General features: G+C 34.4%; 2 protein-coding genes and 1 pseudogene across 2 annotated transcripts; all 3 read left to right on the top strand.

Annotated features, from left to right (window-relative positions):
• Nucleotides 1–3164: 3164 nt before the first annotated feature.
• On the top strand, nt 3165–4774 carry LOC116015614 (RING-H2 finger protein ATL16). Its single transcript, XM_031255723.1, has one exon. It carries the CDS (start codon nt 3369–3371, stop codon nt 4410–4412), a length of 1044 nt encoding a protein of 347 aa, XP_031111583.1. The 5' UTR covers nt 3165–3368; the 3' UTR covers nt 4413–4774.
• Nucleotides 4775–9924: 5150 nt separating this feature from the next.
• Nucleotides 9925–12183, top strand: LOC116015351 (electron transfer flavoprotein subunit beta, mitochondrial). The gene is made up of 5 exons (XM_031255390.1): nt 9925–10062; nt 10159–10443; nt 10788–10868; nt 11429–11523; nt 11850–12183. The coding sequence occupies exons 1-5, from the start codon at nt 9994–9996 to the stop codon at nt 12073–12075; spliced, it is 756 nt and encodes a 251-aa protein (XP_031111250.1). The 5' UTR covers nt 9925–9993; the 3' UTR covers nt 12076–12183.
• Nucleotides 12184–13182: 999 nt separating this feature from the next.
• Nucleotides 13183–15028, top strand: LOC116015371 (annotated as a pseudogene).
• The last annotated feature ends 1972 nt before the right edge of the window (nt 15029–17000 follow it).

Raw genomic sequence — 17000 nt, 5'->3', positions numbered from 1 at the left:
ATATATATATATATATATATATATATATATATATATATATATATATATATATATATATATATTATAACAACAACATCAATAACATTTAACTTTAGTTTTTTAAAAATTGGACCCCACGAAACTAATGGAGTTAAAGAAATTAAAGAATCATGTGAAAATGGATGTCAATTTGCAAATCACATCCATTCCTATTGTGTGGATAAAGACAAAACCAACATTTTCCTAATTAGAACAATATTGTAATTTTTGTATATTGATATGTTAATTGATTGTAATAATTGTATAAATATTGTATGTGGAATAATAATTGTAGTTTTAGTTCCCGTGTTTTAAAACATGTCATTTTGTTCCCTACTTAATATGGAGTTGCTATAGTACCCTCCAATTAGTCACTAAGATTGTGTATTTAGTCATTATTTTGATGGATAGTGTTGTTTTTAACGAAAAATCTAAACACTGATATAGACAATGAAATTCTATTATCAATTTGATTTTTTTGGAACAGAAATCAATATACAAAAACTGAAATCAATATACAATTCTATTATCCCCAATAAGTTCATTAGAGATGATCTTGATTGATGATTTAGTTGATTCTAGATGGAAAATAGAGCATTTGTTGGGGTCTATGGTACTCGTAATGTGAAAACTAGAATCATTAATAGTTGCAAGAAATACTTTGTGATATTCAAAAGTTACTAATTTGTTATTGATTATAACTAATGTCAAAAATATGTGTGAGTCATTCGGTCAAAAATAACAGCATCCATCGGAATAAGAACTAAATATGTGTGGTGACTAATTAAGTGATACTATTGTAATTCCATATTAATTAGGGACAAAAATTACACTTACCTTATAACTCATAAACTAATATTACAATTTTCCTAGAAAAAAATGATACAAGTAAATAAGTAATTCATCCAACTTATAAGCAAATAAATGAAGAACATATATAGATTTAAAATGCATAGTTGACATTATATTTCTTGTACAAGCTAAATAGTCAATAGCGGAAGAGAAATTTATAAAAGAAATAACTAATAATTAACCTGTAATTTTATAGTTATAGTGCAAGTATTTATTTTGCTAATGTGTATAATAAGGGGACCTCTGGTCCAATATCAAATAAAAAAAATTGTTAAATGTTCAAAATAAATGTAAAATGATTGGTGAATTTAAAAATTAAAGGTCAATGCAACTTTAAAACTTAAAATAATCAATTAGTTAACAATTAATGATTAAAAAGGGTTGTTCAATTCAATGAAAAAAATCAAGGTTATAATCTGTTTGGTGGCTGCATATACTGTCATTCCATGTTGTAATAGGTTCCATACATTCTACCAAATTGAATCTCGTCAATCATTTGGAAGGGTCGTTAGGAACTAATGAGTTGTTTATCTATGTCTTAATCCCAATTTATCGCTAATAACGGACATTCCCATTAGCGATTTTTAAGAAAATTTTGTACATGAAAAAAACCAAGTAATGAGTTTTATATTATTGAGAAACATGATTTTTAAGTGGAATTTACTCCTGCAAGTAGTGATTTTTAGTGTATCCCGTCAATAAAGAAAAAACAAACAAAAGCAATAACTATCTGCGCGTTGAGCGAACACGTGCCTACTAGGCGCGTAATATTAGTCTGTTTTATTTTTTGTTTCCTTTTTATTTTTCACCTTTTTTTTTTCTCTCACTCCTCCCTCTCCTCGTTGTCACCTAAAAATTAAAAAATAAAATAAAAAATCATATCTATTGAGGATGATAAATAAAATTTAGTGAAAAAACTCAAATTATAAAGTAATTGTCGGCATCCGTACGTTTATACATTCACAAGCATTTCTAATTATCTTACTCAAAGACCACAGTCCACCTTGGTGGGAACAAATTTACAAATTGTCAAGCTAACGTTTGAATGATCAATCTTTCCTTTTTATTTATTTATTTGTATTTTTGCAATTAAAAGAAAATACATTTAAGTTGCTGATGTGCAAAAGTCATAGACGGTGGACGGTGGACTGTCGCCGCCACCCTCCTCCCCCTTTCCCCTCACCAAAAAAGAAAAATAAAAAGAAAAACAAAGTGTCTGTACCTCATGCCATACTGTTACTTATTCATTTATTTAATTTATTTTTGAAGTGTATAATATAATACTGATGACATGTAATCAGCAGTTCTGCAGACATACAGGTGTAAGAAAAATATTTTCTTGCCGACCCCATTTTATTTTTATTTTTCTATTTTTTTTTTTAAACAAGATTTTACTTTTCTTAATGGAGGCTGTGGCATACAAATATTCCCTATGCACCTCTTATACCTGCAAATTTTACTTTTCACACCATTGCATTACTATTTTTCTCCACACATGAGAAAATTTTATACACCATTAACATCTTATTTGTTTTTTTTTTAATTATGTTAAATAAATCTGAAGTAACTTTTAAATTTAAGAATCATGTCAAATACATCTAAAATAATTTTTACAAAATAGGAAGAGTAATATTCAATGCTCTTACTAATGTCCCTTTTAAGTATTTTCATGTTCACAATCTTTTTTTTTTTTTTTAAAAAAAAGAACCCACAATCTTATTACTTGAATACCAATTAAGCTCCGTGTGTGAACAAATAAATACAATTAGTAAGGTTTGACTTTGATCATATTTTGAGTATTTTCTATACTAACCAAACATGAATCAAGTTATTTTTTTGGTGAGAAACAACACAACCCACGCAACGACTATGTAATTCTTCTAAACATTGCTCCTCCCGCATTAGTTTGAAGAAGCTCATTCATCTCGTCAGGTGGATCCTCCAATATTTTAATCTTTCAAGTGACCATTTACTCAAAATTAACCAGATAATCTGCACATTTTTACTCTTCTCTCAGCACATGAATGAATACCCTTATATTAAAACATTAAAACCCAACCAACATTAGAAGTATTCATCAATGATATTATGATATAATAAAAACTAATATAAAAATTTTCAATAGAGTGATGGCAAGTTTTGTCACCTCTACTAGAGTACTTCTAGGTGGTCTAACCTAGCTCTATGTTGTTTTTTCACCATAAAGGTAGTCCCCTACCCACCATAGTCCACATGTACACGTTAATTCATTTCCTAAGTTTTCAAAGTCTTCTTCCATAGTACAAAACCTCATAACTCTCTCTCTCTCTCTCTCTCTCTCTCTCTCTCTCTCTCTCTCTCTCTCCCCAAGTCTTTCACACTACTTCTCACCTCATCTTCTGAAACATTAAAAAATGACAAAAAACTTTCTTTCCTTAAAAAGCTAATGCGCATTCAACACCCAACCATTTACGTGTTTTATAGGCCACCAAATATACGAATTTAATTAGCCGCGAGCCATGGGTCATCGGAGCTTTTCTCCCATGCCGGCACCGCCGGCCGGTTCAATATTCACCGCCCCTCTGCACTCCCATCACGCCGGTTTCCCGATAATCGCCGTCGCCATTATCGGAATTCTCGCCACCGGCTTGTTGCTGGTCAGCTACTACGTCTTCGTCATCAAATGCTGCTTAAACTGGCACCGAATTGACCTCCTCCGGCGGTTTTCGTTTTCCAGACGGCGGCGCGTGGATGAGCCCTTCGCCGTTTTCTCCCCGCCGGTGGAGAACCGCGGCCTCGACGAGGCCGCGATCCGGTCCATCCCGATTTTTCAGTACAAGAAAGAACCCGCCACCGCCGACGCCGACGCCGCCACGGCGGCGGCGGCGTGTGAATGCGCGGTTTGCCTGAGCGAATTTCAAGAAACGGAGAAGCTGAGGATGATTCCGAACTGCGGCCATGTCTTCCACATTGATTGCATTGACATTTGGCTTCAGAGCAACGCCAACTGCCCACTCTGCCGAAACAGCATTTCCTCACGCGCCGCCGCCGCCGCGTTCATGATTGCTCCGGCCACCACCCCGCAAGATCCAATCTTGAACATTAATCCTAGTACCGAGGATGATGACTACGTTGTGATCGAGATAAGCACTCATGATCGCCGCAATAATAACACCAATTCCAATCAATCATTAGTGATCCACTCGGGCGAATTATCATCAACCATCTCAATCACTCCCTCCCCACGACCAAAAATCTCCCGGAAAAAGCCCAAAAACTTCGCCCACGTTTCCAGCTTCGGCGACGAGTGCATTGACATCAGACACAAAGACGAACAGTTCGCCAAAATTCAGCCCATTCGCCGATCTTTCTCCATGGATTCCGCCGCCGACCGGCAGCTTTTCCTCGCCGTTCAAGAAATTGTTCAACAACATAGTTCGATTCCTGAGGTTAATGATCTTAGCGAAAGTGGCAGTAGCAGCAGAATTAAAAGATCATTTTTCTCATTTGGGCATGGATGGGGATCAAGAAATGCAGTTCAACCAGTTCACCAGGACCCTTAGGCCCCGGGACCCAATAGAATCGCTGAAGGAGGTAAATCGCAAATGACTCAAGTAATTTGTTACTGGAAACGGCCACTTATTAAGTGGTCTGTCACTTGAGCTAGCAGGAGTCGATAACCATTCTCTTTATCATCTTGCTCTTTTTGTTTTTATTTATTTATTTCTGTATTATTATTATTTTTTTTATTAGAATAGTTATAGACGTAGATCATGTAGTGAGTTTAGACTTGCTTGCAGAGTACAGAGAAGATTAGTTTGTGGGCATTGATTTTATTTAACTTTTTTATTAAGCTCTTGGCAGGAAGGACCAGTGGTCCAATTTGACATTTTGCCATGATTATAGTCATCATTTCTTTAACCAACCTTTATCTTTATATTTTCCCATCAATTCCCCATTTCATATTTTTGTGTTTAATTTAAATCTTCAATCATTAACTCTTTTAAATCATTGTGTTTTTCTTTCTTTTTTCCTTTTTAGAACTTAAAACAACAACAGTAGAGGTTGATAACTGGAGAGATTCAATTTGGGAGAACTGGGAATTTTGTGGGGTGGGGGTGGGTGCCACTCCTACCATATACCAAACTCATTAAGATTCTTTCTCCTTTCTTCTCCCAATGATTCTTTCTCCTTTCAATTCTAGGGTTGGTGGTGGTAGGAAAATGTTTGATTCAGTAGTTATGCCTTAATTATACATCATTTTCTAGCTGGAAGATTATAGGTTGTTTACAACAATAATTTAGACCTCCACTCTACTAACATTAAATTCATAATTCATAATAATTTACACCATACTAATTTGTATAGAGTAACAAGGAAAATTGGCAATAACTATATATTCAGAGGTATGTATTGAGTAAATTCTGCCGTATGACTCTGGCTAGCAAAAGACCACAAGGAGGTAACCAGTCTATATTGCTCATAATTGACCGGTTGAAATAAAAAAAAGGCCAGTAGGCCGCTTTGACTTCGAACTTGTAACATTGTGATCGTTAAATTAACAATTTGAGCAACTTAGCTGGGGTTGCTCCCAACCCATAGTATATCTGATAGCATGCACGGGATACTGGTTCTTATTGTACGTACTCAGTGAAATCCAGTGCAACCAAGCATACTATAAATTTATTGTATTTGGCACAAATCAATATTAATACTATTATACCGATTAGTTAGTTACCAATTTGAGCAACTTGAGTGGGGTTGCTCTCAACCCATATTATACTTGATAGCATGCACTAGATACTAGTTCTTATTGTATTGAGTATAATCCGGTGCAAGCATATCATAAATTTATTATATTTGACACAAATCAATATTAATACCGTTATACTAATAATAATTAGATAATTGGTGATACTTGAAATTTTAAAATTGAGGTAATTCAATTTGAACGAGTAAATGCCCCCTTAGTCAAGTTAAGTAGACTGCAAGAGTTCAAAAATTGGTCCATGATTCAGTAGTGGGTGTCCCCATTGATACAGAAAATTGATTGCCAGTAAGGATGGGTCAATTTGTAGTGTTGAAAAAACATGAAATGAAATGTGTTGCCCACATAGCCATTTGCTGCCCATACCTGCACCTCCTTGTAGTCAACATTCAACAAACAACCTAGCTAATTCCTATACTGTTCCAATCCCAAGACAAATCAAAAGGGTAAAATGGTTTTGAGTTTTGACCACATATGTGTGTTTTTTGGGTCCTATGACAGTCTTCTGTGCAGAGATGCATGTTTGATCCAAACTTAGGTTAATTTAGTAAACGGGAACATCGGAAATGTGTGGGGGCAGTGTGACAGAACAGACAACTTGCCCCTGATCTAGGGAAAATGAGTTGTTTACATTAAAATATGCTAATAATTCAAATTTGTTGGGGAAGTAATAATTTTGTTGTGTTTTGTATTTTTATGTTTAAAAACTCTCTCGCGCATTTATTAATTTCTTACTATGTTTGGGTAGTCATGGTAGTTTATTATGAATTGTGTATGCATGACAAGGAGATAGCAATAGGACAATTGAAAAACCGTAAGTCCACGAGAGCATTTTAATAGGGAGATTTTAGATGATTTTTGCAGGTTTCAAGACTGATGTGGATGAAAGAGGGAGGAGAGAGAGTGTTCAAGGTGTTCCTGCAAACACCTTGAAGTTTGCAGGCATAATGGACTCCACTAACAAAGCAGCTCCCTGGTGCGTACGCGCACCAGGAGCCCCCACCCAGACGCACCGCCCACTTGGCGTGTTATTTGTGCTACTTATTTCTTCTTTTGTTTTTTCTTCTTCTTTCTCTTCTATCTCACATGTTTTCTCTCCTAGTAAGCACTTAAAAATTTGTGCTAAAAACTATAATTAAGGATGCTCTAAGATGTTTCAAAATTTTATCAGCAAAACAACTAATAAACAAAAGTGGTTCGTTTCAGTCTTGATACCAACAAATTTTATTGCATTTTAATTAATTTCTCAAGTGTTTATTATGAATTTTTAGTGTTGAGAAAACTTTAAAGAAATATCAATAAGATCTTTGAAGTTCTTTTAATTTCTCCTTGCCCTGTGACCCTAGTCGACAAAGTACCACAAGGAAGCCTGGGTTTGAGGATCGAACCGCCAACCTCTTAGTTGTAGATAAAACATTCTTACCACCTGGACTGTCCTTACAGACAAGATGTTTGAAGTTGGTAAAGGTGATCACTAGTCTAGGTCACATTTTCAAGACTTGGTTTGGCCTAAGACCAGCTAATTGTATTGTGGACCTTAGAATCTATTTCTCAGGTTTATTTTTAGTGTAATACACATTCATTTCTAGTGTTTATTATATTTTTAATATATATTTATTAATTTGAGTATATTGTAAGTTTATTTTTAGTATACTACAATGTTAAAATAAATCTATAGTGCATTAAAAATGAATATATAATATATTAAAAGTGAACTTGTATAAGGTGTCCATATTTTAAAATAGACCATAACCAAAGATATAACGATTTTCTAGGACCAAGTTAGGCCAGACCATGGTTAGTTCTAGTCGTAGTAAACAAGAGATGAAGACTAAGGTTAGAGTTGAGAAAGAACATTCTACATTTTTCTTATAGGATGATTTTTTTTTCATTAAAAAATTATCAAATGTGTGAAAAGTTAGAGTCTCATCATCAATAAATTAAAGAGAATTAGATTTTACCAAAATAAAAGGGAAAATGATTCCCTAAAAAATTAAAAAGAAAAAACAATATCAATCATATAAATGATTTTTTATATAATTAAATATCTTTTGTTTTTGGTTTGCTCACTACTATGTAATGTGATGACACCTTTATTACCATTTCAAATGATGGTCACAAAATCAAACTCCGATGTTCTGTACAACAAATACTGATGGTCACAAAAATCAAACTCCGATGTTTTGTACAACAGATACTACATTGTCAAGAATCATAAATATTTCAAAAAAAAATCTTTTTTTTTAAAACTTATCATTATAGCTATTGGTTTTTAGACTATTAAAGATCTAAAATAATTCATAGAAATTATTGTTCTCAAAATAAAATATTAGGAATAAGTACATAATTTTTACATGGAAACTTAAAACGAAAAGTTGCAATACTATTCTAAAATTCATTATAGCTATTGGTGTTTCATGTTTGGCCTAGGACCAGCAAATTTATTTTATTAGATAATGCATAAAGTCAATAGTATTAAAAAAACATAATAAAAATAAATAAATTTTGTGAACAGATACTGCATTGTAATAAAGTCAATAATATTTAAAAATTAGAATTTCTATTAAGGTAATAAAATTTTCATCCACCATTACTTAAAAATTTCATCCACTTTAAACAATTTTTCAACCATAAAATTAAAGTCTTTTAATTTGTCACTAAGCTAAATATTTTCACTATGTTGATTTAGCAATATGATGTACATGGGAGTGGTCTTGGTGGAGCTATTAAGAGCATCAATATCAATAGATATTGAAGGGTTTTTGGAACAATCGTATGCCACATTGAGGAGAGATAAGTAGGAGAGAGAATAGAGCAAGTTCTTCTGCAAGGCATGGTTATTGGTACAGTGCTTTACTGCTGATGGGAAAAGACCAACATGCTTGCTGTGTGCATTTCGCGCACAGCAGCGCCCATGTGGGCGCGTGTAGTGCGCGTCAGGCGCGCCTGACAGCATTGTAATTTTAATTTTTTTTTTAAAAAAAAAAATTAAATTTGTTTTTTTTTTTCTTCCCCTACTACTAAGAATGGTCTAAGGTAGGGTGAAGTCTTGTGCAAAAGAAGAATGAGAGTAATTGTATAGACTACATGTGTGCTGTGAAAGGGGTTGCAGAGTTGATTTTTGGAGGAGGCGTAATGGATGGTTTAATTTTATTCTTGTCCTCTTTTTCCTTCTTTCACTACCCTCCAAGTCTAGGTGTTGAAGAAGGAAAGATTCATTCATTGAACTTCAAATAAGAATTTAAATTGGATGTAATTCTTTGGATACATTTTATTATTATTTTGATCAAAGTATCTCTATCACCCATGTACTATTCCATGTAGTTTTAAAAGGGAAAATTTGCAATTTATGCCCTCACTAATATGCCAATTATTAATGTAGCATCTGAATTAGTAGTGGTGTAAATGTTACCCCTCAATTTTCAAAATGTGAGATATATTGAGAAGGAAAAATATTGTTGTTGGCAAAAGGAGAACAAATGAAGAAAAATTGGGAACAAAAATGTGGTCTTCGAACAGGAAAAACGATCGCTAACCACATTTAATATATTAAATTTTTTTTTAATAAATTAAATTATTTATTTTAAATGTATTAAATGTTCATTTTAAGCAATATACCTAGAAATTAAATTTTAGTACATTAAAATAAATTTTCAAAAAATCACATTCAATGTACTAAAAGTGGAGAAAAATTTTGTTTTATGTTGTTTGGTTGGATAAAAAAATATTTTTCATTGGAATTGAAGTTTCTGAAAGTTGAGGAAAACAAATTCTAAGGAAAAGAGTGGTATTTTATTTTCCGCATAACTTGGGAAGAAAATATAACATGGATAGACTATTATACTCTCATAAAAGTTTCTTAATTACATAGATAATGTAATATAATTTATTATTGTTATTATTGTTAAGGGTATATTGGTTTTTATATTTATAATTCCTTACCATTCCAAACCCAACCATGAAATTCATATTATCAGTAATTTCTTTTCCACCAACCAGACAATGGAATCCATTTTCTTAGAATTTATTTTCCATGGAATTTCAATTCCATTCCTTTTCAAATATTTTTCAGCGAACCAAACAGACTATCAATATACCAAAAATAAATTTTATGTCAGCAATTCATCTTACAAATAGACCATGGTCGATTAGACTACATTAGTGTTGGGCCAAGAATTTCTTGGGTTTACTAACATATTAACTTTTTGAAAGTCCATGAAAACATTGCCTAAATTTAACATTGGACTGTTCAGGCCCACGACAATAACAATAACAAACGTAGTAATCTTAAACAGTAACGTGGCAGAGCAAAACGCTTATCAGAGCAGAACCAGCACGGCAGTCTTCTCCATTTCTGCAAAAATCACTGTACAACCATGAAGATCATGGTAGCCATCAAACGAGTCATTGACTATGCCGTCAAAATTCGAGTCAAACCAGATAAGGTAATCGCAACTTTCTCGGAAAATAATTCTGATACAACAAAGAAACAAAAAAATCTGAACTTTTTGTATGATGCATTCAATTGATTTTGGTCTTAGAGCGGTGTAGAGACGAGCAATGTGAAGATGTCGATGAACCCATTTTGCGAAATCGCTTTGGAAGAAGCGCTCCGAATTAGGGAAGCGGGCCTGGCTTCGGAGGTGGTGGCGGTGAGTGTTGGCCCGACCCAATCTGTGGATACTTTGCGGACCGGGTTAGCCATGGGCGCGGACCGGGGGATCCATGTTGAAGCGCCCGGGTCTCTGTACCCGCTTTCGATTGCAAAGATCCTGAGAGCTCTTGTTGAAATTGAGAAGCCTGGACTTCTTCTCCTTGGCAAACAGGTTCTCCCAATCTTCCCTTTTCTTGATTTTCTCTAATTTAATGTTTATTGTTTATTCTTGCTCTTTAAATTTAATGGTGAATTTAGAAATGGGATTCTTGTTATTGATTTTGATATCAATTTTATGAATTCACTAAATCAATGCTTTGATGAAAATCATGAAATGTACTATTGTATTGTGGACAGATATGAATTAGGGAGAACATGGAGCCAACTTTATTGTTTTCTATGATGATCTGTTTTGTTAGTAGTGTTCTGTACTTTAAGATCAGTTTGATAAAGTTAGTAGCTTGAAATGTTTATCAGTTTGATCACGTCTGATCACACTGCTTATTTTCTCTCTAGGCAATTGATGATGATTGCAATCAGACTGGTCAAATGGTTGCGGGGCTTCTTCAATGGCCACAAGGGACCTTTGCTTCAAAGGTTAGCATCTTGTGCTGTTAACACTTTTAGACCAGGCTTCCATTTTGCACCCGGTAGGATAGAATCACTGTTCTTAGGTAAATAATAGTGTCATGAGCTTTTATGGTCGGTCCTGAGTTGCTAATACTTTACTCTCGTTGGGCTGATTTTGCTTTCTTGAATGTCTGCTCTAGTTTTTGCCTTGAGGCACGAGATTAGTCCTTGACTTTGAAATCGACCAGATTTGGTATTGGACTTTGTAAGCTAGTCACTTTGAGTCATCCGAAGACCATATTTAGTAGCAAAGTGGGAAGTTTTCTCGAGTATCTTTATGTCAAGTTGACCAATTTAATCAAAATACTTCAAGAAAACTTGCAGATGTTCTCATGTTCTTTCTAATAATTTAGCGTATTTGTGTTCCAAATTCTAAAACTTGCCACGTGAAGTCCTTAAGCACTTTAATACATCGTTTATGGTTGCTATTTCAGTTGCAATTAACTCCATCGTTTTTCCTATTCTCATTTTTTCTCCTATGTGAATGATCGAGACTATGCTTTTGTTTCTGATGATGCTTTCACTAGGTTGTTCTGGACAAAGAAAAACAAGTGGCAACTGTGGATAGAGAGGTCGATGGTGGTATCGAAACATTGTCTTTGGACCTACCTGCAGTAATCACGTAAGAAACCATCAATATTTGTTTTTTCTCATCCCATCCTGGTTGGCACTTAGTCTTGCTTTAATGAGTCTTTCAACTGTTCCCTTGTCAGATTGTTCTAATCCTAAGATTTCCGATTTGAAAATAATATCTTGATTTAACATTCAATTTGCCCAGATTTTGTATTATTCCCTTGAGATATCTATATACTTGGCTAATGATGGTCAAATTTATATGTATTACCGGTAGTTTGTATTGAAATTACTATGCAACAGATTAGGCACTTACGCTCTTTGGTAATCTCTCGAGTGTCAAATAAGTACGATTCTATGCTTCCTTTTCTACAGCACTGACTTGAGACTGAACCAGCCAAGGTACGCAACGCTCCCTAACATAATGAAAGCAAAGTCGAAGCCAATAAAGAAGATCACTCCTGAGGAGTTGAACGTGGAGATCAAATCTGATATGGAGATTGTACAAGTCACCGAGCCTCCCAAGAGAAAAGCAGGCATTATACTCTCATCTGTGGACGAGCTTGTTGACAAGTTGAAGAATGAAGCGCGAGTCATTTGATTATTGTACCATGGCATGTGGCCACAAACATTATCAAATTGTTGTTAAATTTCCAATTGTTACATTCTAATAAATATGTGAGAAATTTAACCAGTCTTCTTCCCCACATTGGATACACTAGCTTTCATCTCTATTTTCTTCTTTTGATAAGCTATCTCCCACTGTTAAGGATTTAGGTTGTACTCTCCAACAGATTAATGGTAGAGGCTAAATTGACAGCAAGAATAACATAGGACAAAACAAAACTAAGGATTCTCTTTTATGCAACTAAAAACAAAGTGCAGATAACTGAGATGATATAAAGGTACTATATATACAGTGAAGATAAAAGCAAGAATTAAACAATTTGATCATACAGCTTAAAATGTGACAAGCCTGAGGTGCCATCCAACCCTTTCTTGTGGTAATGTATAACATACTCCTTCAGAGTGATCTCTTTATAGATTGCTGGATTCTCATTCCACAACAACTCTTTCAAACAAAGAACTAAATTTGGTGGGCAGCTCAGTTGGTCACATAGGTAATGTTTGGGGAAAAAGACCAAGAATCGAGTCTCACCTCTCTTTAATGATTGTTGGATTCTCATTCGACAACTCTTTCAAACAACACGATTGTTGGATTCTCATTCGACAACTCTTTCAAACAAAGAACTGAATTTGGTGTCCGCATGAGCAGCTCAGTTGGTCACAGGAGTGAAGTTTTGGAAAAAAGAATCAGAAATCGAATCTCACCAATGACAGTGTGGGAGCAACCTCTCAAAGTGAGGGACTTCTTGTGTGCAGTAAGTAAAGGTCTAGCCTCTGTGTTCATCTGAGTTGCAATGATTTGTGAGGGACTCCTTGTGTGCAGTAAACAAAGGTCTAGCCTCTATATTCATCTGAGTTGCAATGATTTACATCCTCTCAAATGTATCGGACTTGGATTAATAATCGACTGAATTAAGTACCACCAAATGTCTTTTAGATGGTGCTTGGACAAAGCCTCTTTTTCAAAAATGGGTCCACTAAAATGACACATATCTAACATGCCACGTATAGTAGGATGACTATAATGCCCCACCAAAGGACATTATGACAATAATGGTAATAAAGTCATATGAATGCAGACACACCTTTGTCCTGTAACTTCTCAACCATTCATAAGACTATCAAGAATTTGAGTTGAGTTCCCTTTCTCTTTGCTCTCGGCTACAGCTAGGGATAATGGTGATGACAAGCGAAGCTAAAGAAATTCCTGCAACTTTTGACAGAAGAAGTGAACTAGAGGCGTTTGATGATGCAAAAGTGGGAGTGAAGGGGCTTGTGGATTCTGGGATTACAAAAATCCCACAAATATTCATTCATGATCATCATCATCTTCAGACAGATGAAAAATCGAACAGGGACAGAACTCAGCCTATGGTTCCAAGCATAATAAGCTTAGAAGGGATGGATGAAGTTCTTGTCGAAACGAAATCATCAACCAAATCAGAGAAGCCTGTGAAACCTGGGGATTTTTCCAGGCAATCAATCATGGAATTCCCACAGGACTTATTGATGAAATGATTGATGGGGTGCGCAGATTTCATGAGCAAGATACAGAGGTCAAGAAACAGTTTTATTCACGAGATACGACCAAACCGTTTATATACAACACGAATTTTGATTTCTACACAGCCCCAGCTGCAAACTGGAGAGACACAATGTACTGTACTATGGCTCCTAATCCTCCAAAACCTGAAGAATTGCCACAAGTATGCAGGGATGTTCTGATGGAATACTCAAAGTATGTGATGAGGCTGGGGCTAAGTCTACTAGAATTAATGTCTGAAGCATTGGGGCTCCCCAAAAACCACCTACAAAAAATGGGTTGTGGAGAGGGGCTTTTCCTAGTAGGCCATTACTACCCTGCTTGCCCTCAACCTCAACTCACATTTGCAACTAGCAGCCATTCTGACAGTGGCTTCATTACTCTTCTGATACAAGATCAAATCGGTGGTCTTCAAGTCCTCCATGAAAACCAGTGGGTTGATGTCCCTCCCCTACCCGGAGCTGTGGTGGTCAACATTGGTGATTTGCTACAGGCAAGTCCCTTCTACATTCATGTTTTTTTTTTTTTTTAGGGTCAGTTAACAAGGTATCCTGGGCAGACCCTAACTATAGTAGACACATTAAGTGTTGGCCAAATTGGTTTTTCCATACAAGAAGGGGTAATTTACATTGTGGACCAGGTCCAGAGTGCACTGTGGGCTGGTCCAGAGTGCATTGTGGACCCTAGTCTCATATACAGAATTTGATATATTGAACATGAATTCTGTATATTATGAAGTTAAATTCTATGTATTGGATCAGCGTCCACGATATAACGATTGACAAAAAGGGGGTTCGAATTCTCAACCTCTCTTAAGGGACAAGTGTGCACGGCTACTCATGCCAACCAAGCTGATTTGATGTACTTAGTTTATTGCTTTGGTGGGTTAATGCATAAGTTTGTTACTTTTGTTTCAGTTGATCACGAATGACAAGTTCAAAAGTTCCCAGCACAGAGTGGTGGCACAGAAGATAGGACCCAGGACTTCATTGGCAAGTTTTTTTAGGACACATTTTGGAGAAGGAAATGCAACAAAAGTATATGGTCCATTGAAAGAGTTATTGTCGGATAAGAATCCAGCAATCTATAAAGAGGTCACTGTGAAGGAGTATGTTACACATTACTACAAGAAAGGGTTGGATGGTACCTCAGGTTTGTTACACTTTAGGCTGGATGATTATAATGTTTAATCATTACGATGGATTATATATAAATATATATATATTGTGTTGGACTAATTAATGTTGAATATAATGTGTTAGATTATGTAATGTTGGACTATATTTTGGTAAATTATGTTATGTAGGACTATACTGTTTTAGATTATATTGTGTTAGATTATGTTATATTGGACTATAATAAAATGATGGGCTTTTCTTTGCAAGTGTATAAGCTTTTTCTCCATCTTTTCATATGTTACTTCTATTGATATGGTCATGATGATCTAGTCATATCTAGCAAACCACTAGTACGTAATTATTGCTAGGAATGCTCGCTGTACCTCTTTTCTTCTGTTTTTGTTGAACTTTTTTTTTTTGTTGAATAGTGTTTTTGTTGAACTTGAAATTCTTGAATAATGGCTGGCTGAGAAGTTATTGCATATACAGTATATGTTTTGAGATGAGATTATTGTGCTTTGGTGGTTGAGAGTTGAGACTGACATTTTTAGTTGTACGCGGAATTTGAAGACGGCATCCTAGTCATCATGGACCCATCCAAATGATATTTTCATAGCATATGTTTTGATAGAAAAAAAAGTACTCTCTGAGAGCATAAATATAATATGTGCAGTCCAACTACCAGCTTAGGGGGAGATGGTGTACATGCTTTAATTCTCTCAACTCTCATTCTTTACTCTCATACTTAAAATCTTGATGTAAACACTTTTACTTGCTGGGACTTACATGAACAAGATAGCGTACCAATGTCCGCCATATCAATAAGTAAATGTGAAGGAATAAGAATTGAGAGTACATGTAATAAAACTTTTCATAAATTTTGTACTTATATACAACACAAATTGTACAGAGCACAGCGACAAACTAGAGAGACACTATGTTAGTTATGTCTAAAGCATTGGAGCTCCCCAAAAACCAGCTACAATAAAATGATTGTGGGCATCGAACTTAGAGACGGCCTCACTGACTTAACTATAATCAGCTCAAGATAATCAAAATGTTTACAAATGACTTTCTTTTCGTTATTATGTTATCGATTAATCTAGATAACACAGAAGTGAGAAACGCTCCCCCTTAACAATTTATGTGCATCATAGTATATATTGGTACAACTTTGTTAGAGATGGATCGTAACCATATAACTGAAAGTAATGGTAGGTGCATAATATGGAGAAAATTAAAAGCTTATACACTTGCAATAAAGTTTGTTAGATCAAATACTAAAAATGTTTTAATAATAAAAACGCAATAAAGCAAAAACTCAAGATAGAGGAGGCATTTTGCTTAAGGAATATTATTCATTTAAATAAAAATTTAAATTATTATATATTTATAATACAAATTTATTAATTAGTTTATAGTCATACACTGCACCGCGGTGATCTAAAATGCAATTTCCACTTTTGATTTGCCAAAGTTTAGGAATCATATAACGTGGAGTGGAGAACACATCTAAATCTAATGCACGTTAATTCTCATCATTCAAATTAAGGCTGCCTGCCTCGTGCATAATAATATTATATATTTATTGATTTTAAAAATACATATAATATGGCTGCAATAGGATCACCAATTTGCCACCTTCCCACTAGTATCCACTATCCATCACCAATATATCTATTTATTCTTTATTGCAAAACAGAATAATAATAATACACAAAGAAGGTTGACGGGTGATTCAAGTAAAAGAAATTTAGGAGGTATTTGGTTCAAACATTGAAATCGAAATGGTAATTGAAATTAAATATTTGGTAATGGTAATCGGTTTAAGTAAAATCAATCTATTTGTTTGATCTTTTAAAAAAAAATCTATTTGTTTGACAGTAAATAGGAATCAGAATCAATTAATTAATTAAGATTAAAATGTATAAATATATAAATAAATAAATATATATATCACACACAAATGCATTGACAATGACTTTTTTATTTTTTTCTTCCTCATTTTTTATTCCATTATTCAAAAGTGTGGAAAAAAATGTAATGAGTTATAATTAGTACTCTGTAAAATATTTGAATCCAATAGTAAGATAGCAAAATTTAAATAGACAAACAAATATGGTAATATGTATCAAATTTCATCGTAGGATACAAAAGTACCCAACCAAAGTTAGTACTCCGTACAACATTAATTTCCTTAAGGTCATTTTGGTGTAATTTGACTCAATTTATTATTCA

The sequence above is a fragment of the Ipomoea triloba genome, chromosome 4 (genome assembly GCF_003576645.1).
Source record: "Ipomoea triloba cultivar NCNSP0323 chromosome 4, ASM357664v1".
Lineage (NCBI taxonomy): Eukaryota > Viridiplantae > Streptophyta > Magnoliopsida > Solanales > Convolvulaceae > Ipomoea > Ipomoea triloba.
The sequence above is the reverse complement of the archived record's forward strand: the minus strand, read 5'-3'. Positions and strand labels throughout refer to the sequence as shown.